The sequence below is a fragment of the Callithrix jacchus genome, chromosome 6 (assembly GCF_049354715.1).
Source record: "Callithrix jacchus isolate 240 chromosome 6, calJac240_pri, whole genome shotgun sequence".
NCBI classification, from domain to species: domain Eukaryota; kingdom Metazoa; phylum Chordata; class Mammalia; order Primates; family Cebidae; genus Callithrix; species Callithrix jacchus.
The window spans coordinates 37825543-37848140 of record NC_133507.1 but is presented as its reverse complement, the minus strand read 5'-3'; the positions used below and the strand labels follow the sequence as shown (position 1 = coordinate 37848140).

Genomic DNA, 22598 nt, shown 5'->3' with positions numbered 1-22598 from the left:
TTGAAAATGCTGAATGAGAGAACTGCAGCAATGGTCAGTTCCAGTTAATTTGGAAAGTTCATGGGTTGTGGAAGGGGGAGGCCATGGTGAAAAGAGTGTCCAGGTTAAGGTCTTGAAGCACAGTTCAGGCTGTGGTTTTGTTGATGGAGAGCTGGATTACTTTCCATTCCTCCAGTTAAACTTCTGTTTTCTACCATTGAGTCCAGTATCAGTTGAGTCATCAATATGAATGTCAAAGTTGCAAAGTATAAGAGAAAATGGGGAATTTATGAAGTATTTACAAATATTCTATGACCAATAGTTTAATTTCTCATAGATAGGGATGGATAAAGTCTTTATGACAGCAGATCAAAATCCAGTGGCTTTTCAGATAACTAGTCTTTTCCTCTTACCTGTAAGAAAAGGAAAGTGGGTAACTGTCAAAAGTAGATACACTGAAATCTTGGAGCAGGTAATAGAGATGACTTAATATTTTTGGAGTTTAGAAGCCTTTTAAACAGATCAGTGTCGTAAGTTCTGGGAATAACCCAATTTGTACCACCTGGGCATTGAACTAAAGGCTATCTTTCCAGTGAAGTAAAGTTTAAGATGATAATTAACACTGAATGTTCTCTCTAAAGATTGACGAAGAAGCCAGTGATTGTTGAGGACAGAGATTGTTGGCAGGGATTAGACATTTATACAGCATGATTTAGTTTTTAATAATGTGAATTTTATCAGCATACAAACTTGCTCACAATATTGAGAGATACAGAACGGGAAGGCTTCTAAACAGTTTTCAGTTGCTCCAATGATACAAGTTTCACAAAATTCCACTTTTGTGCCAATTAATATTATTCCATTCCTTCCCTCATGTATCTTTATTCTTGAATTTTCCCTCGCAATCCACTGTTAAAAGAAGAAAATACCACTCGTGCATTCTTTGGCTATAGAAGTGTACTTGAGATAACTTTTTGCACATGACTCAACTGAAGTGTTCAAAGCACATAAAAATCACTTATCAGTGACAGGTCGCCGTTGTATGTGTTTTGCCCTATGGATACCTAAACTTTCTTTTCTTCACAGGTAAAGTCAGTGATAAATCTTTTGTTTGCTGCATATACTGGAGATGTGTCTGCACTTCGAAGGTATGTTTACAGGATGGATTAGCATGCACTTTACAGATATCTTATGAAGTTGCTTCCAGGCCGGCAGCCATTTTAAGGTTAAAGCCTCACTTCTTTTTCCCTTTAATAAAAATGACCCCAACAAAATTTTTATTATATCAGCACTTCCAGTGCCTCAGGCCTGCTGTCCAATCTTGTCCTTTTCTGCCTCCTGAAAAAAAGACAGTATCTCTGTTTCCTCAAGTAGTGACTGTTCAGCGAATCTGGCTGATTACTATCAGTGGCTTACTGGAATTGGATGATGTCTTCTCCCTCCATTCCCCATCTTTGGTGTGTGTGTGGGGGCGGGGTGGGGAGAAGCAACTGGGGCGTGTTGTGTCTTGCATTAGCAAGGCCATACCAGCATTAGCAAGGCCATACACTGCTGTACACTTAAGGCCTTTTGTGTAGAGCTGTAACTGATTTTCTCTTTCCTTTTCTTTTTGCTCCCATTAAGGCCTCTTAACAGCTGATTTTCAAAGTGGAAAACTGTCTATGCATCCCCTCCTTGTTTTAAAGTCTGACTAATATACTTGTAGACTGTGAAATGTTCAAGAATGGGAGTCTTAGTAAAAACATACAACTTTATTATAGTGATTAGTTTCTTGCCATTCTGAGATATAAACCTTGGTCCAGTTGTGGCACAAATCTTGATTTTTGAACAATAATGTAATAAAGCTCAATTTTGTGAGAGGTAGTTAACATTTAAATCTTACCTAAAAAAGCAAAGCTGAGGAAGAGAGGTGAAGTGGCATTTACCCAAAACACCTGTGTACTGGTCGTAAGGTCTGTAGTTCCCATCAATGAACCTGATGAAAGATGGGGCACCTGTCTGACAGGGCCTTAGATGACTGATGCAGTGAATGTTAAATTTGTTTTCTAAAAATCCACGGTGAACAGCTGTTCTTACAATTTTCAGATTTGCTTTGTCGGCTATGGACATGGAACAGCGGGACTATGATTCCAGAACAGCACTCCATGTAGCTGCTGCAGAGGGTAACACAGAAACTACTCATCTCTTTTCTTTCCACATTTAATTTCTACATTGTACTAAAATCTGCTTTTCTTTTTCTGGGGTGGGACGGTATAGGTCATGTTGAAGTTGTTAAATTTTTGCTGGAAGCCTGCAAAGTAAACCCTTTCCCCAAGGACAGGTGAGCACTTACGTTACCTTCTAAATATGTCAGTATTTTGTTACGTAGGAATATAATGGTCAAGTGGTTATAATATTTAAACCCACGGAGACATTCTTGAACCTGCCGTGATAGCTTATAAAGTCAATATACCTTGTTACTGCTAGATAGGTAATTCTGTCTCCCATATCCTGTTTCTTATCTAAGAATTTTTAGAAATTTTCAGGTTTGACTATCAGTCAATACACTGTATGAAGAAAACAATTTGTTTTGGCATTTTGGAAATGAAAATCGGAATTTTGTCCTCGTGGGGTTTTTCACTACACAGCGTAGACAAGATAAACCTTTAGAGAAGCATAAATTTTAAGATGATAATTAACACTGAATGTTCTCTCTCAAAATTTGCAAAGAAGCCAGTGATTGTTGGCAGAGATTCAACATTTATATAGCATGATTTAGTTTTTAATAATAATGTGAAATAATGTGTTGAAATTTCTGGATTTGGTTGGGATCAGTTTTAGAAGGCTTCATGGAAGTTAAATTTTAATCAGTGCTTGGGGGACAGATGAGATTGAAGGCACAGAATGAAAAGAAGGGCCACTCTATGTATAGTGGGAGAAATATGCCTAGAATATAGTCTGCTCTTCTCTCTTTCCTGGTCTGCATAGCAAACTGCTACTCATCCCTCAGCAAATGCTGTCAACAAAGTGGTCAGGGAAATAAGAACACAGCTTACACACATACATGGTACAGTAAACTCTGTATTCGTATCCTTGGACATTATGTACTGGAGTAGAGTGGATAAATCCGTGAGTGATGAGAATAAAAGTTTAGAAGAATGGGGAAAAACATACTTGATGGTGGTTTGATACGGAGAACCGGGAGCTGTAATCCAGTTTGGAGCAAGTTGATTACTCTTTAGCTATATTGTCTTTCTGTTTATTAAGCTTTTTGTTTTTTGAGACTGGGTCTTGCCTTGTCACTCAGGCTGAAGTGTAAGTGGCATGATCACAGATCACAGTAGCCTTAACTTCCCAGGTTCAAGCGATTCTCCCACTTCAACCTCCCGAGTGGCTGCAATCACAGGCACACACCACGCCTGGCTAATTTTTAAATTTTTTGTAGAGTTAGAGTCTTACTATGTTGCCCAGGCTGGCCTCCAAATCCTGGGCTCAAACAGCCCTCCCACTGCAGGCTCCAAAGTGGTAGGGATTACAGGTGTGAGCCATTGAGCCTAGCCAACTATCTTATTTAAAATTAGGGCTTGGGTTTTGTTGGTTAAGCTCTCAGCTTGCAAGAAACGCAGAAAAGTTATGTCAACGTCTGACAAATGTTAGCAGTTTTGTAAGTGTGCTAACACTCTGATTACCTAACTTTATTTCTATAGTAAAAAAAACATGATTAAAATGACCTTTATTGGCAGTATTCTAAAACCTCATGTAGGATGACAGTCCTCCCTTTCTCCCAATTTTAATACCCATCCCAGCTTTCTAGAGTATGAAATTGAAGAGTTTTCTTTCTGCGTTTACAATCCCAACTAAAATACTATAACACTATGTATACATGTTGGAAATTACTGTGCTTTGTATATGTGTAAATTTTTTTTTTGCCCTAAATTGGCCTCTAGAAATGTAGATGTACCTGTCTGATAAGAAAAAGTGAGCTAAGTAACTAACTTGATAACTAGATATTCAACAAGTCTTCTTTATTTCATAGAATCAATGTTGCCTTAAATTATAAAACTGGTTTGAGCAAAATTCGTATATTCTTTTTTTTTTTTTTTTTTGAGGCAGAGTCTTGTTCTGGAGTGCAGTGGCTTGAGCTCACTCATGGGAATCACCGCCTAGGTTCAAGCAATTCTTCTGCCTCAGCCACCTGAGTACCTGGACTATAAGCATGTGCCGCCACGCTATGCTAATTTTTGTATTTTTAGTAGAGAGGGGTTTCACCATGTTGGCCATTCTCGTCTTGAACTCCTGGCCTCAGGTGATCCTTCCGACTTGGCCTCCCGAAGTGCTGGGATTAGTGTATTCTTTTAAATTTAGATTTTTCTCATTAATTCATGGAAGAAGAGTTATAAAAAGGGTAACACACAGTTGAAGTTCCATTTTTCTAGAAAGACAGATAATTACATACTGTAGAGGATGACTCAAAAGTCTGTTTGAAACCGCTGACTCCTTAAACTAATGAAGGCCTATTCAAAGTCACTGAATTCAGCTGTTTGAGAAACACAAAGATACATGTAAAGTTTTACTTACCTGATTTTAAAAACAGGCTACCAAAATTTACCAAAAAATATTTTAAAAACGAGACTGTTTTAAAAACCTTTTTTTTCCATATTGTGATTCCATTAAGAGGGCAGAAAGTTCAGGACAGAGATGGAAGGGAAAGAAGGAAACAGGAAGTGAAACTAGGAAGGTGGTGACGGGGGCACATGGACAGAGGGAGAGGAGAGAGATCAGCAGCCATGGAGAATTTTGTAACATGAGTAGAGAGATGGGGTAGGAAGACAGGCTTCACAGTTTGTGAAGTGTAAGGGAACTACCTGTCATACCCTGTCATTGACTAGGGCTGGGGGTTATGTAGTTCTGTCTCCTCTCGCAAAAGATTTACCCCTTCTGACAAGTGATTAACCTCTTCTGGCAACTCTTCATTTCTTCTTATCCTCAAATCTTCATCTCCATCCCTCTAAATAGTACAGCCCCAGAAGCATGGAGAGGGGAGTTACTCTTCTGGTGGCATAGTGGTCCAACTGAGTCCATGGCTTCCCATCCTTACCAGAGGTGATGAAAATGCCAGTTCCTCTGGGGCCAATGCCAATGTGCGTTTTAGCCCTAATAAGGTCATGGTTATTTCTAGACTTCTGAGACTTACTGTGGCTTTGAATTGACACAAACACAAATCTTCGGCCAAAGGCTAGAGTGATGGATGTTATGTACCTGAATTTTCTTTGAACATTTTATTTAAAAAGAGGTATCTTCGGCTTTTTATGAAGCTAAAATTCTGGAACCCTAGAGCTATTATATCTGTTAACACAAGGACTTTCCTTAAAAAGCTCCTTCCATAAGCACTTGAATATATCAACATCCTTTCACAGATCTTCTCTTCCTCTCCATATCCCAGCTTGTCTTGGAGACTGCTTTTTGAATTATACGTCCCTTTCTGCATTTTTATTATTAATTTTTATTTGTAAAATTGCTAAAATGGCTAAATTTGATTGGCTATTTAACCCACATTTAAAATCTAGCCATGTGGGGTGGTCATTTTTGTACAGAAGTTACCTAATGACCTTGCCCATGCTGTGCTACTTGCTTAGGTGGAACAACACTCCCATGGATGAAGCACTGCACTTTGGACACCATGATGTATTTAAAATTCTCCAAGAATACCAAGTCCAGTACACACCTCAAGGAGATTCTGACAACGGGAAGGAGAATCAAACTGTCCATAAGAATCTTGATGGATTGTTGTAATGGTCTTAAATCCCAAGATTTAAATCACTTACCTATTTAATTGTGGAAAATGATTATGAAGAACATGTGTATTTCTATCGGGTAGTGATGTATATTTTACATTTGTCATTTCAGTGTTACTGGAGTTTTCTTCATTGTGCACACAGGACAAATCTGATCTCTTTGGGAAAAAATAGAAATAAAACAATCTCCCTCCATAATGTGAGCAATATTACCTCGTGCATTGTATGATTTGATGTAAAAGAAATAGTTACCAATGCTAGCTTAATTGTGTGGTCTTCCATGATTTGTGTTTTGTGAATTTTCAGTTTATGGTGATGATCTGCTGAGATGCATTTATAAATTAAGCTCTGTTGTACAGTTGTTCAAATGGGTCAAGGTTGCCTTTAGAAGCAAATAGTGTGATTTTCAAGACTTCAAATACAGATTTAGTTTGAGTGTTTGAAAAACTATATGCACTTATGGTTGTGTGTTTAAAGTGTCTCTCTCTCTCACCCTAGCTTCACGATGTGACTCTTAAAAAACTATAATAGTTAACAACTGTTAGTAAGATACCAATTCTGATTAGACTTTATCAGGGAATCTGTTTAAGATGTTTGGTGACCAAAACATATATGTGAATGTAGTTATAATACTTAAAAAAATATTTCCTTTTTCTATATCCCCTTAGTCCAGCCTCTCTTCTCAGACATTTAGCTATCTGTCTCTTTCCTTTAGCTGGGAAAGTGAGTGCTGGCATACTATGCAGTTTTCATGTTTTCCATAGTAAGTCAGAAAATGCCTCCTATTTCTGGCATCAGAACTTTGCCATGTGTCTACAAAAGATGAACCAGAGACAAAATTACTAAGTATAAATTAGTCGAATTTATCAGTTTAAAAAAATGAAGGGATGTGCAACTGCAGATCTTTAAGATTTTTTTTTTTTTTTAGCTTCTAGGGTAAATATAAATTCAGAAATATTCTAAGCTACCAAAGTTATTCTGATAGTATGGGAACTGCTACAACAAATGTTCGTTTCCAGGCCTGTCATTGAGTCTGCATCAAGAGATTTGTCCTCCTTGGGGAACGACTGGATCATTCCAGATTTCTTGTGATTCTCTATTGTGTAATTCTTGATGGGCTCTGTAGTTTAATAAGAAAAAGGGCCATTTCATTTAAATTGTGACCTATAATTTCTTTGTCTTGGGTTGGTAATTCAGGATTCATTTGGAAAGTAAGTAAAATGGGCTTCAAAAAACTGAAAGAACAGGATTTTCTAGGAATTGCACATACATTTTATCCCATAATACTTCAAGGAGATAAAGTGGCATGTTAGTGAGGACTTCTGATATTAAGCACACACACACACATGCACACAAATGGACTTCTTTGAAGCTGTGCTTAGTGAAATGAGCAGAATTCTCAAGTACAGGAATGCTAGTCGTTACCACATACGGCGCTTTCCTTTTTTCTTTCTTTCCTCTGAGCACACACTGCTGCTTGCAAGCTTTACCAAGATTGATGGCACCTTACTCCAGCAGCCTCCAGGTGTTTTCATTTTACTTCCAGTCTAAGCCAGTGGCTATAGCCACTGCCCTCCCATTACCTAGATGGCACCTCCTTTGGTGAAAGCACAGCCAGTGTTCCTTAGCTGCACCAGGCACGAAGCTGTTCCCATGCTTGAGCTTTCTCGGGGAGGATGGTGGGTAAGCAGTTGCCTAACCCATGGATCTACCAAGCTGTGAAGACAGGTAGCATTTGTAAGATGCTGCAGAGGAGCAGCATTATCCCCAAAGATATTACAGGGTAGACATCTTTTAACTGAAATCAGCTGAGATAACTTTGCTCAAATAGGAGCCTGCTTTGTGTGATTAAAATGAAAATTATGACAGTTCAATTGTGTGACTTGAAGATTACCAATGATTTTGAGGTTTTTCTATAATAAAAAGAGTTTCTAACCGTTATTTGGGAACAGAGTTTTCATCTTTTTTCAGATCAAAACTGTCTGTAAAATCTTTGTTGTTTAATTAAATGTGCCCTTATTTACTCCTGATGTTATTTATGACTATGCGTGGATTCCTGCTTGGGCTGTTTGCTGTTGGCTGGTAATAATACATTCGTTTTAAATGCTGTTGACTGTGCTATTAACGGCTGCCGTCAGTAAACTCCAAAGATCTTTTTGTTTTGGCTTTAGTATCATATATGCTTTTTCTGTATCTTGAGAGCTGTATATGGTCATGTTAATTTAAAGCTTTATATACACTGTTGTTTTTGCTGGTCTCATCTTTGGTAATACGCTATACCCCACTGCTGCCCACACTGCCTTTAGCTGCAGAGCTGGATTAGCTATTGACCATTTGATGCTGTTGTCTGTCTGGCAGGGACTGAATGACCTGATGTCAGATTTAGATTATTCCTGGGGATTACACAGCGATGAATGTATTTGCTTCTAAAACCTCCCAAAGTGAATCTAATCTTAAAACTACAAGTTGTAAGTATTCTGAAATTGGGAAACATTTATTTTAAATGCAATCAGGTAGTGTTGCTTTTTACAGCATAATAAATATATGTATCAAAAAAAAAACTGTGTGAAAAATGAACTTTCTTAAAACAAGAGCCAGGAACACTATTGAGCATACAGACTGTCTGGTTTGGTTCCAATCCACTTCTAATGCCTGCTGTAAAGCTAAGTACTATGCAAGGTGTCAGATGGCATTACCACAATGATTAGGACAAGAATCCTGGATAGAGTTCATCTTTGAAGATGGGGGATGAGTAGGCATGTCTCTAGTCCCCTAGAAGCAAACACTATCCTTTTACAGTTAGAAAGTGCTCAGTAAATATCTGTTGAATGGAACCATTAAACATACCCTTGAATGAGAGGAAAGGTTATTTTCACAAAGCCTTGAAATTTATTTAGAGAGTTGAGCCTAGTACCGCCACACTAGAATCTGAGTGTGACCAGCCAGCAAACCTCAGCTCCTAATTTACTCTGTGTGGGAAGAGCATTCGCTTCCAATGCCAGAAATCCCAGGTCTTTAAGGCACTCTTTCCCTTCAGGCTGGGGGTAGTGTATAGTTTTCCAACCACAGAGAAAGTACATGGCATCAACACCATGATTGTTACATTTTCATTTATCAAAGTTATCTGTCATAAAGTAAGTTTTTGCTAGACGAGTCACTGCATTACTGGCATTTTAGAACTGTGATGAGCCAGGTACTATGCAAGGTGTCAAGTGGGGTTACCACAGTGATTAGAAGAGACATCAGAAATTATCTAATCTAACTCACACACAGATGAAGCTGAGACCCAAGAGTGGGCTGTGATACAGAACTCTTAGTCCTGTGCTGTTACTCTATATCCTTCAACACTGATTATGCCCAGTATGGACAGAATATGCATATTGGGGTGGAAGGGTGGGAAAAAAAGAATATGTATGTTAGCTTATTCATATGCACTATCTCCTATTAGCTAAGGCCTCTCTCTCTGCTGAGTTTTAGGGAGGCTGAAGTGCTACCTACAATAGAAGTCCTGCAATATATAGTCAACTTCAGCTATACATATATACATCCAGAGATGGGAGCAGGACATCAGTGCAGGCGCAACAAATGTATGAAGAATCCAAAATAGTGAATAGCTATTTTTGTTCTTGATACAAGATCATTTTATTTTTATAGGACTTTTTTTTAGGAGTCGGAGGAACCTTCCTAATTTTACTTGCTAATCCTCATAGTAAAAATGAGTAAATTCATAATCATATACCAGATGGCCCAGGGAAGCAGCTTATGAATGTGTTAGATGGCTTTTTGGGAAAGGATAATTTTATAGTTATTCAAGGAAAGGATGTGATTCACTAGATTATATGTGTTTGGGGATGGGAAAGATTAGAAAATTAAGGCAGTTTTTTAAAAAGGGAAGTGTGAGATATTGTACAACAACTGGATGGAATGTGTTAAAGGTGGAGACTGGGGGGTTTTATTTCTATTCTGGAGAATGAACCAGACTCCAGGACTGTGTGCACCCCTGCTGTACCCCCTCGCTTCCTCTCCAAATAGCCAATAAAAAGACGGCTATGAAGTGTGTCAGACAAGCAGTCCCAATGGCAAAAGAATATCAAGACTGTTTCAGTTATGTACAAGAAATGTGGAAAGGCTGCAAACAGACACTAACAGTAAGGTATTGAAGTGTTACAATAGCTTTGTGAAATATAGGAGGGTTCAGAGTTTCATATTAGGTATTTGACAGCTTTCTACCTCTTAGATAGCTTTATGTTCTCTGTAGACTCCAGATAACATTAATAAACAAGTTTAAGACTGCTTAAATATGGCTTTGTTGTTGTTTTTTCCTTTTTACAATAAATCAAGCAAGGTGCTTAATTTCTCAGTTAGTATAGCAAATGCATAACCCAAAGTGAGTTCACAAAAACTGGGAAGCTGAGGATTATTGAGTCAGTATCATTTAAGAGCAATATAAGCTCATCTTTAAAAGCACTAAAACCAATATTGTTTCTCTTCAGCTTTCCTAAAACTTGTTTAAATGTCATTTCTTTGAAATTGTATTTTTTATATATAACATTTACATTATCTGTATCGTCTGGCTGTTTACATCACAAAATCTTAAGTTTTAATAAGGTGATTGCACTAGAATGTATGATCCAGTGTCTCAGAACATCTTAAGTTCTGTAAAAGTAGGGATCTTAGCTTTTGTTTACCAGTGTTTCCCTAACATCTAGAATAATGCCTGGCTCATGACAGGTGCTCTGTATAAATCTGATGAATGAATGAATTATAACTAACCAAAGGAAGCCATTCACATAAATGGTCCTTACTTTGTTAATGTCCAAATTCAAAAGGTAGGCAGAAGAGTTCTCAAAACACTCTCTAGTTTTTCCCTGTCCTTCCCCTGGGTTAGTCAGATGTGACAGAGAACTGCTTTGTTCAGTAAGACCTGCCTTCATATTCCACTTTAGCTTTAGGCAATAAATAGATTTTACTCATTTAATGCCATCTCAGAAAACCCTCTTTCCTTTAAAACAAGACATGTGTCCCCAGTAACACCCATAAGCTCTATGCTTATAAAACACTTTTCAAACTTACTAACACCATACTAGAAATACTCAAACACACACAAATACCCCTTAAGTTAGGATCTACTCATTGACTTCTTACAATGGTTAATTATGTAAGAATACAAACTTACACCGTTAGCCAGGGCATTTACTTTACTCCCTGGAGAGAGATCACTCTCAGTGTTCATTATAAATAAACTATATTTCCTAGATGCAAATATGACAGATATGGAGATGAGAATAATCCTTCTGGTTCTGATGCCAGCGTTCGTTATCAGGGAATAACACTATTCCACGATAATAGTTAAATACAACTTGCCAGACTATGTTTAACTTGGTGATTATGCCTCTTCTCACACTTTTTTCCCCCAGTACACAGTATATTTTACTTTGAGAAGGCCTGGCTTTCTAGCCTTTGACATCTTTGGAAAAAAATGGCAGCTTTTTATGTGGGTGCAATAACTTCTCAGTAATAACTCATCTAATCATGGGGGTGTGGATTTTAGATGACTGCTTTGGAGACAAGACAAAGTCCCATTTCTCATGTATTTTAAAATTAAAAATTGCTAATTTGGGGTATTAGCAATGCCCAGTTCATTTTTAAATAAGTGCCAAAATATTTGTATATTTGGAGACAGCTGTGGTTGCAAAGAACCAAAGTACTTCTTGTTTGCTTTTTATGGTACCTACTATAGCTCTTTCCAATAATATTAGTCCTCTGACCTCTTCAACTGACACATCTTAATCTGCCATAGCAATTTTGAGTACGAGTAGGGCAGGTAAGGACAACACTTCGGAAAATAGCATTATCGATCTTATTTTAAAATAAGGATTGATGTACATGAGAAAAGCATCAAACCAATTCATAATGTCAGTAATTTTAAAAATCTTTATATTAAATACTATTAATAAGAAAGTTAGAATTTTAATACTTCTTAAAAGTAAATTCTCTTGTCTAGTGCAATAAAATGAAACCATGCCAAATTCCCAAAGGGCAAAAAGGTAACTGATAGCTAAAGCTCAGCAATTAAAAACAGTATTTTTTTAATGTTGTCTTGTCTTTTGGTCATTTCAATTGGAAAAGTCAACTGAAGCTCAGGTTCTCACTATCTATATAAAAACTGAGAGAGGAGGCCTTGGATTGTGTGTAGTACCACAGAAAGCACTGTGTGCATATTATATTTAATGCAATACACGTAAGTTCACTTTAATTTTAAAACAAAACTCAAGACAACTTTATCTTCGCCAAAGAAAAATACAGCATTTGCACGATAATATAGTTGTGGTAGCAATAGTGAAAAAAACAAGATACAGCCACATAGACAGCAGTATGTGAAAGGGAAGAACCTTGTCAAACCCATCTCCTCATCTACTTTTGTGTCAGTGCTAAGGAAGGAAAAAAGTACAAAAATACAGTATACTTCATGAAACATCATCCACTCAAAAAAGTGTCTAGAAAATGCACAGGAGAGAGAATGGAACCATTCACAAATGTAATTGTCAGAAAAACATGTATATCAACGAGACATATGCAGTTACATAGGAAATGAGTTTTGAAATGATCTGATTCTCATATTTGGTTAATGATTCAAGTTGTCAGTTACTACTGTTTCTACTCCTTTCCCAATTTTGTGGCTAATAGACCAAATATTACCTAATAACAAAAAAGACAAAGTAGCCCATTTAAGAAACATGCATTCAGTTTCTGAGTTTATGTATATCTATGATTAATTTCAACTTGAAAAAAAAAATAAGATGACTTGCCTCAAATGAATGGCTGTGCATAGCCTAACTCCCTTGGTAGAACTGCAAAAATAACTGTATGTGACCAAGATGAAAGCAGAATGTCTTCAGCTTTAGATATTAAACACAGTACACTACTTGTAAATTTGGAAAATGTACATCCTTCTATTGATACTAGCCAGTATCCTTAAGCCATAACAAACAGTTAAGCTAATATTCTCTCAAGAGATAGAATTTGAATTTATCTTTGTCTTTAAATGGCCAATGTGAAAGATGTCATAAAATACACATCTTTCCCCCACCAGATGCACGATGGGTACCTTTGAAAGAGGACTGATATAATTGTATATAAACTTGGCTTTGAACTATTTCACAGGTAAAGCAAAGGAAAACTGCCAGCCATACTTAGGGCAGAGAGAACACCTAAGAATTCTCCAATAGAAATTTACCATTCCTATATCAAGCAGTTTTCTAAATAACCATTGATTTATCCAACAACCTATAACAGTTGGGCACTAACTTTATGCACAGCATTTGCTAGATGTTGCTAAACTTCTCCTTTCCCAAAGGATCCTCATTCTAGTCCGATACTTTGGATCTATCTGGATGTTTTTCATTTGTGAGACCCACTCTTCAGAAAATGCCTTCCAATTTTACCTTCAGTAAGATGCATGATGCCCTTCAGAGTAACTGATATTTCTGAGTTAGAGAAAAAGTCGCTTGCTATCAACAGGTTGCAGCAAATTTGTTGGCCTTTCTTTCATTTCCCTAGAAACACAGGATGGGAAGGAACAGAGTAGCAGGAGGGAATCACAGATGAGAAGGAAAACTGTCGCCAGAGAAGATGAAAAAAATTCATGTTCTATACTGCGTTCATCTGTAAAAAGACAAAATGTGGTTAAGTTTATTACACTGATGTTGTGAAATGCAGATTCATACAATAAACATTACTTGTCCATTCTAGAATCAAGTAGTAGGAAGATACTTCCAATGGGAAATAACTACCATGGAACGAGAGGACCTTCAGCATGTACTGTCTATTATCCTGGGCTAACCAAGACCTTTTATATTACCTAAGCTGATGGCTTATTACTCTGTAGCCCACTGGCTTAATTTTGTGAATCCATCCAGACTACATAAAGCTTTTTGCTGTTATGCAGGTCTGGGGACAGAGCAACGTGGCAAATCTGCTCATGTGAAACAAGAGTGAGGAAATGCTGAGCCATATGCCCCAGGGAGAGAGGAAGGATAGGGAAATGATACATTTCCCCTAAAGGCCACTCAGTGGGTAAAATCAATGACTGTTTCAGGTACAGGCTAGAGAAGCAGAATTACCAAGAACCCTTTCACCCTCCCCACCAGTACCTTCTGCCCAGCTGCCTTGACCAGGATAACTTACAGTAAGTAAATTGTTCATCCAAAGAATACTAGCCTGCCAGTCACTTCCTGTCTGAAGGACACACTGGTCTTTCCCCTTAGACCAGATACTTTTTTTTTTGAAAGAAAAAAAAGAAAGAAAGAAAATGAGAAAGAAAGAAGAAAAAAAGAATGAAGAAGAGGAAGAAAGAGGAAGAAGAAGAGGGAGAGAGAACGGGAGTGTTGCTTTATTGCCCAGGCTAGAATGCAGTCTAAAAATGGGTACTGGAAACCTCTTTTATGCCAATAATTGTGCTTAATAATGGCCAACCAATATTTCATTTAAACCTGTGAGTAGATGTGATGTGGTACTGATAAGAGTGTTTATTCTGTGTATTTAAAGTGGAAAGTTCTATAAATGTTTATTAAGTTTACTTGTTCCGGATCTGAGTTCAAGTCCTGGATATCCTTATTAATTTTCTGTCTCATTAATCTATTTAATATTGATGTTGAAGTCTCCCACTATTACTGTGTAGGAGTCTAAGTCTCTTTATAAGTCTTATGTATCCTGTATTGGGTGTGTATATATTTAGGATTGTTAGTTCTTCTTGTTGCATTGATCCTTTTACCATTATGTCCTCTTTTGATCTTTGTTGCTTTAAAATCTATTTTATCAGAGGCGAGAATTACAACTCCTGCTTTTTATTTATTTATTTATTTATTTATTTTTGCTCTCCATTTGGTTGGTAAATCTTTCTCCATCCCTTTGTTTTGAGTTTTTATGTATCTTTGCATGTGAAATGGGTCTGGATGCAACATACCAATGGGTTTTGGCTGTATCTTTTGATTGGGGGATTTAGTCGATTTAAATTTAGGATTACTGCCATTTGATGTTAGCTGGCTGTTTTGCCCATTAGTTGATGTAAATTAAAAGACCAGATACTTTTAATCGAGGATGATTCTGTCCCCTGGCAATGTCTGAAGATATTTCTGATTGTCTCATCTGGCTGTGAGGGTGCATGTGCTTACTGGCATCTATTTGGTAGAGGCCAGAGGTGCTGCTGAACCTCCCATGAAGCACAGTAAAGAACCCCCATCCCCAACAAATAATTCTGCAGCCCCAAATAGCAGCAGCACCAAGACTGAGACACAAGGCACTAGACTGGAAAGCCTCATGAGAACATTTTTTAAATCCCAAGTACTCAATAGTGTGTAGGACATAGTGGGCTCTTAGGAAAATTATTCTGGATTGAAAAGCACAGTGAAAGTGTTGCCCCTATGTTTCAGTCTGGCTGATGTTTCAAATGTGTGGTTAATATGGTGGACTATGGTGGTAAAGAGGGGGAGGGAGGGAAAGATAGATAGAGGAAGAGAGAGATCCTGTCACTGTGTGACCAAGGCATATGACTTAACCTCTCTAAACCTCAGTCTTCATCTGTCAAAAGAGGATTAATAGTACCTAGCAGATAGGCTTGTTAAATTAGATGGCATATGTAAAGTGTTCACTATAGTAGATGAAAAGTAGTAGACTGTCTATTGACAGGCCTATCATTATGAACTTTGGCTAAAGGCCTCTAGCAGAGTAGACTGGCTCTATTATAGTCCCGGAGGAAAACGATTACATAGGAAATCCAGACTAAACAAATACCCAAGTCAGGCTGCAGAAAACACTGGTGCTCTGGCTCTCTTGGACAATTTCCTCAGGAGCCTATGGTCCTGTTGCTCCTGAGGCTACACCAGGCGTAGGTCCCTGGTGCCACCCTCTTCCAGAGCTGCAACCTCTAGACTTGGCAGAAGACAGCCAGCCTGGGGAGAGCTACTTCTGTCTGAGTGTACTCCCTGATTCTAAGAGTGGATGATGAATGGAAGCCATGGCCAAGGGGCAGAATAGCAAACCACTGTGGAGTCAACCCAATTTAGAGACTGATTCAACTTTTGTCTAGCCACTGCCTATATTATAGCCTCTTTTTTTTTTTAAAGTTATAGACTCTTTAGCTCTTTATGTCTTCTATGGGTTTAATGAGAGACTTCAGTGGTGTATAGAGGGTGTGTGTGTGTAAAATGGATTTATTTTATTCTACAAATGAAATGAATGAAATCATCTGAAATGGGATGGAATGGCTACAGCAGGCATCCAAAGACCACAAAACTGTTTCCTGACATGTGTTTAGCGTATTTAAATTGCTCTAACAGTATCCTCCTGAGAGCACAGAGAAAGCAGTCCAACTGCTTGCACAAGACTGCAGAGAGGGAACCGATCCATCTATTTTCTCAATGTCACAGGAAATAACGGTGACGACAGAGATGGAATACTGATTGCCAAATCCCAAACACAAACCCAAAGGCCATGCTGCCTTTGTCTTAATAACAGAATAAACCCACTCCTATACAAACAGCTTCTTCAGGGTGCATGTTTTGAATGGGGCAAAGATTAGCTTTTTGTGGGAGGCTTTCCAGGATAGTGGACAAAAGCATGAACTAGGGACTCACTAGGTAGATTCAAATATTCTTTCTACCATTTACTAACTGCTTGATCTTAGTTAAGTTACATAAAAGGGGCTGCAGGGGGATGAGGGGCTCTGTTCTCACATCTGTCAAAAGAACAGTAACAATAATATCTAACTCAGAAGGTGGCTGTGAGAACTGAATGAGTTACTAATGAGTTACCAGTACTGTGAAGTACATGGTAAACAGTAGGTGCTTAATGTCACCTATTAATGGTGGTGGTGATGATGTTGTAATTTGCTCAGGAACGACAAAGGAGGCATATAAAAGAAGATCCCCCCCATTTTACAGTTCCTGTGATATAACATAGTTTCTGAATAGGGGTTTATATCTGTTCCATTCTTGTCCCAGGCCTAAAAGCCCTTTATACCTTTATAGCAGTGTTGGGAGCTACATTCTAACAGGATCTCCCTTACACCCAAAAAAGGCTCATTTTACACTTGCCAATAGGAATGGAACTATTTTGCTGCCACACTAGCTAAGTTTTTTTCTAAATGGCCTATTTCATCATCGATGATCAGGAAGGTGTAAGAAGGTACAATCTCTAATGATTGTAGCCCGTGCTTAAGGTGAGGGAAAAAAGTCAAAAAGTTACACAAGAGAAACTTGAATCCAGGCAGATCTTACTGAGGCCTTATCAACACATTCCCCAAAGGTCTGAAGAGTGACGCCCTCTCATTCTCGCTCACCTTTCCCCTCCCTGCCTTCTTCTCTTTGTTGAGCACATACTTTTTGCCAGGCACCAGGTACACAGTAAGGAAGAAAGGCCAGTAATGACTGAGGATATTTTTTAGAAGCATTAAACAAATTTTTAAGAATGAGCTGGAATAGCTCCATGTGGAAAAGAGCTTAAAATTAAACAGCATCAGCAAAAATCCAGCCAAGCAAGCACAATCTTTAAGAGGAAAGATTTCAGGTCGAAAGGCAAACAATACTAGTTATATACGAAAAAACAGCCTCCCAAAGGAAGATGCTCTCTTTTGTGGACAATCATCTTCCTATTTCTATTTCTCTCATGAATCTCATTAACTATTTTACTCCTTGAACCTTTTACTCTTGGCAAGTCCCTCACAGCCCCAGGAGCTAGTTGTACAAATTAGCTCTCAAATATAAAGCAGATGAAGTAATTTTATTGCTGCTAGCTAAAGTATAATTATAATTATTGTAACTACCAAGCATTAGTCCCTCCCTTTCTAAAAATAACACTCCGTCCCCTAGACACAGTGACAAAACAGCATACCGAAGAAAAACATTTGCTTATCAAAGAAATCTTAGTTCCTTAATATGTGAAATTTCTACATGGACAATTTCAAAGGGCAGAGCAGGAAACTTGAGTATTTGAAATGTCACTTGTTTTTTGGAAGGTGCTGAATGCCAGGAATAAAAATCGCACGATAATGTAGGTGGTTTAAATACAGCAGCTCCAATACGTCACGGTTCATCTGAGCACTGCACTCCCCTTGGCTCTGCCAGGGTTCCCTCCTGTAGACAGGCCCAGGATCTGCCATGGTGCCCTCCCTGTCTCTAAGCACACGTATTTGCTGCGAGCTACATGCATGCCGGCCATGGTACTTACCATACTGTCGAATTCTACAGAGCCCACTATCCGAGACACCTCATCAAACTCCTCAGGAGACATAGGGAGCAGGTTGTCTGTGGACTGAAGTCTAGAAGGGTGACTAAAATGGGGAAAAAGAAAAGGGGAAGTCAACATCTGAGTGATGAAAGCACTAGTGCATACTTACACACTTTATCTTTTGTCTGTATGAATAATCATATTATATTTTTATTTTCGGTACGTGCATACACTTGTAAAATACATTTGCAAAAGTACAGCTCATGGGAGGCTCATGTCCCCAGCCCAGCCCCTTGAGAAAGGTTTCACACTCCATGGATGTGATGAGCAATAGCCAGACTGGAATCTGCGCCGCTTCTGCCTGGGTAAGCCTAGGTGTGAGCATGTGCAGTGCACTACCCTGAGATGACGACGCCTCATGGCTTACCCTGGACAGAAAAGCACCAGAGAAAAGTCTGGGGAGTCCCTCATCCCTACCTTGAGGTTTGAATGCAGATAAAGCTGCTCCACAGAGTGTTTTTACATGAAGGCTACATCCATTCACCCCAAGACAGTGCTGCAGGCCAAATAACTGACAATGACATTTCCAAAATTTTTTCTACCTTTTATAAAATGAAACAACAAAATCAAAGCAAGTGGAGACAATTTATCTCAATTATTACTTTGGCCTTTTCTAGATTGAAAAGAACTACTTTCCCACTCTGATCAATTTTTGCTCATTTTATTTATACTTTTTCAAAGTATCAGTTTTGGGAAAATGTATATACTTTAAACACAAATTTGGTTTTCGGCTTTTTTTTTTTTTTTTTTAAAAAGGTAGTGAAATGCTGACAGCGGGTAACGCGGGATCCCAACAAGTTCAACTGTGATGGCGACAGCAATTACAATGGAAAAGCAAGATACAAGCATCTTCAACAGACCCCAGCCAGGAACAAGGCTGGCCTGAGGTTTGCAAACATGTCACTCTTCTGTGTTCACTTACACTTCAGACACAGAAATCAATTCAGTCTTGATATATCCAGTTCCTTTAGGGCCATCAAGTTCCATTGGCTCTGGTGCTAGAAATAAACACATCATGCACACATCAATCAACAGAAATTACTTAAGAATAGAACATCAACTTTTTGGGGGGATTAAAGTTATACTGTGTTTCTAGACAGCTTAGTGTCCTAAAACTTGAAGAGGCTATAACCTCCCTCCCTGAGTTACCTAAAATTCTAATGGGAATGCAGAAGCAACTAGAAGGAGGAGATTTCAGCAGGACTCTAGGTAGGAGCTTTCTCTTTACACAACTTGAAATCTTACAGGAAGTTCTATCTAGTTTATTGGCATTAGCCTGGCTAATGAATATTCACAGCTCTCAGGGTAAGCTGGAGGCATTTTCATTCCAAAGTAATTTTCCTAATACTGAGATTTCTGATCCTGAAAAACAGCTTTGTTGTTGTGTTCCAAACAAAACAGGTCTAATTTGAACTTTCTCAAATGTAATTCATTGACAACTGAGAAGCAAGAGACCTGTGTTCTCAGATTAGGCTTCTTCTTAATAATTACCTAATAAAAATAGGATCTAGTAATTGGGCCACCCTAAATGAACCACTTGACTGCTTCCACGCCTCAGTTTCCTCAACTTCAACATGAGCAAGATATCTTCTGTTAGTTGGCCATAGTTCCTTATTCTTTATCCCTTTCCATGTGGAAACAGTGATAGTAACAAATACAGAAGATCAGCAATGGATTTTTCCAACACTCCTAAAATAGGAGATTATCCACTCATTTTTTATAGTTATATCAGGTCAAATAATGCATTATGTTTCAACTACGCTAAGTTTATACCATCTTTTGAAGGCCTGCTCTTACCAATTCAAAAGCAAGCGGTGAGTTAATGACACTGCATGGGTGGAGAGTTGGAGAACAATTACCCCCTCATCAGGAAGGACTGTGCCATGTGATTACCACCTGCTCGCCCTACTTACCTTCCTTTGGTCTGGAGTAATACTTTCCAAAGGCATGGTCTTTGTCAATATTTGGATACAGATACTTCAGGGGATTCTCAGGAATATTCTCAGCAGCCATGACTTTGTAATTGCGAATGATGTCAGGGAAAGTAACCGCAGAAAGTTCTTTCTTCGTGTAGGGTTCAACCGCATGGAAGTAAGGTTCTAAAAAAAAGAAAAGAAAAGTGAATACCAAAGAATATCCCAGAATGAAAGAGGACAGAGAAATAAAACACTGCAGAGTTGACAGATTTGAGTGAACCTCATCAGAACTAATCACAATCTAAGAGTTATAACACATGTAGTAGACTGCTTAATTTCCAAATAAATTATAATCCTGTCTTAAGAAAAATAAAAGGAGGAATTACTCTCAATAACATTGCATTTGACATTATTTGCTTAGATTTATAAATATGGCCAAATAAAATTTATTAAAAACCTTTAAAAGCTTGCATCTTTAATGATATGCTGCCAAGAGGCAGATAAATAACTCACTACTAAGTGGGTCATCCTGGCTCAAGCCATAGATTTAAAGTACTAAAGCTAAATTCACTTTCTGTTTGTTTTTCTTTTCATATTGAAAAATCTAATTTTGTATTAAAATAAATGATGATGATGATATATAGCAAAAAACATTTGAAATAAAAAAAGATCCTACTTGCTACATTTCCCTCTAACCCTTAATGTAATAAACCATGGTTTAATTCACTCCTGTTCTTATTCCCAGACTGAATTCAGATCCTTTTTCCTAGCTGATACAGAATCTTCGGGTGTCCACTTTCCAGAGGCCACGGTTCAGGTGCTCTGGGGAGCCTGCTCTGGAACACGAGACTATGCTGCCAGCATAACCCTTCTTGGCTGGTACTGCCCTGCTTGACCTTTCCTGGTTGCCAAGGGTTTTCTTCATCTCTGCTTGGTCTGGTAGCTCTGTCCCTCAGCTGGTTCAGGGAGGGAAAGGGATAAGAGGAAAAGGGCAGGTTCCAGTGACTACTGCCCACGTCAGACTCTCATCTCAGCCCCGCTGGGTTTTCTTCAGAAGAAAAATAGAAGAGTATTCCAGAAAAGCAAATAGAACAAGAAGAGTATTCCAGAAAAAAATAAATAGAACAAGAAAGAAGACTATTCCAGAAAAATAAATAGAACAGTATTCCAGAAAAACAGAACAAGAATATTCCAGAAAAATACACAAGAATATTCCAGAAAAATAAATAGAACAAGAGTATTCCAGAAAAATTAACAGAATAAGAACAGTACTCTAGAAAAATGAAAGAAGAGTATGCCAGAAAAACAGAATAAGAGGAATCCAAAGAAATAGCACGAGTATTCCAGAAAAATAAATCGAACATGAAAAGCATTCCACTTTGTGTCTACCCACAGAAAGTATCAAAATTACTAAAACAAATCAGTTTTTCCTCCTGCCTTTCAAATAGACCAAACTCTAAACAACAGCAAAAAGTAATCAGTTTGTCTTCATGATTTTTTCACGTATGCTGTTGAGCTTCGTCCTCAGAAACCTGCCTAATAATGTCAAGGTTTCCAGAGTCTTTCAGCCATGGACTCATTTGATTAAATAGAAACCCATATATGACAAAGACAAACTTGCAGTTGCTCTGTTTGAAGGCAGGGTAGAGGCTGCCACTTGTCCCAAGAGGCCCTGCACCTGCTCCCTGGCTAACAATGTATATGAAGTCTTCTCCCAAAGCCTGTCCCCATCCACACATTCTACTCTGGGATTACCCTAAGAAAGTCTGGAAACTTAGACCTGTGGGAAATGTGATTCCTTCCGAGAATGGGTGGCAGATTATGCTGACTCACTTCCTTGATCTGCAGATAACGAACCTGACGCAACGGAAAGAATCGCCTTGTCTTTTCAAAACCACCATTTCTACAATATATTCCAGAGAGTGAACCACAAACATTCATGGTGCTTTATGAAATCCTATCAGGGGCTCATTCAGGGTAAGTATGAGATCTGCAATTTCATGTCCCAAACACATCATCTGTATGAGCTCACTGGCGGTGATGAAGAGGGACTTCACACCCATGGAATGCTGGGACCGTGTGCTCAATCTCCCACTCACCGCCTCCGTTCTGGGACCGCTCCACCCATGTGAATGTGATGGCCCCTTCCCGGGAGCTCTCACTGAACCGCAGCAGGAAGGTCCCCGGCTGCTGGTCCTTCAACAGGGCACGCTCTCGTTCCTTGCTGATGAAGCCCATGATGCACCTGAATATTGAAGAAATGGACAGAGAGGCTTTTAATTCAATTGTGATTTCCATTTTAATGCTAACTTACAAACCAAGAAAATGGCGGGAATATGACAAAAGAACCTATGGTAAAAAACATACACCATTTTAAAATCTGTTCAGTTGACACTCAGGGAAGCTTTTCACTTCTACATGTACATACTAAGGTTTAAAAAAAACAATATGAACATGGTGTCAGCAGGATGCTACAGATGCTCAATAAATATGTATTAGATTAATGAGCTTTTTATAGTTCCTTGATTATTTTAAAGGCCATGAAAATGTCTGAATTTACACATCTTTTTTACTGGAGAGAAATATGTTCATATTCTAGCCCTTCTGATCGAGTTAAAGCTTTTGTTGAAATATCAGCTGATCC

General features: G+C 38.4%; 2 protein-coding genes across 7 annotated transcripts in view; one reads left to right on the top strand and one right to left on the bottom strand.

Annotated features, from left to right (window-relative positions):
* The window catches only part of GLS (glutaminase), an 81266-nt gene extending 72952 nt beyond the window's left edge, over positions 1-8314 (top strand). For 5 of the 6 annotated variants that reach the window (XM_035304223.3, XM_078327076.1, XM_078327077.1 and 2 more), the window contains 4 exons: positions 1066-1127; positions 2065-2141; positions 2236-2299; positions 5595-8314. In XM_035304223.3, the coding sequence (XP_035160114.1) occupies positions 1066-1127; positions 2065-2141; positions 2236-2299; positions 5595-5751 (360 nt within the window). In that variant the 3' untranslated portion in view covers positions 5752-8314. The remainder of the gene's footprint in view (positions 1-1065; positions 1128-2064; positions 2142-2235; positions 2300-5594) is intronic. The other variant, XM_078327080.1, reaches the window with a different exon arrangement.
* A 3625-nt stretch (positions 8315-11939) lies between these two features.
* Positions 11940-22598, bottom strand: part of STAT1 (signal transducer and activator of transcription 1) — a 41402-nt gene continuing 30743 nt past the window's right edge. The window contains exons 21-25 of the mRNA XM_002749568.6: positions 22054-22199; positions 19952-20137; positions 18961-19036; positions 17979-18081; positions 11940-13418 (exon numbers count right to left, since the gene is read on the bottom strand). Of these exons, the coding sequence (XP_002749614.1) occupies positions 13404-13418; positions 17979-18081; positions 18961-19036; positions 19952-20137; positions 22054-22199 (526 nt within the window). The 3' untranslated portion in view covers positions 11940-13403. The remainder of the gene's footprint in view (positions 13419-17978; positions 18082-18960; positions 19037-19951; positions 20138-22053; positions 22200-22598) is intronic.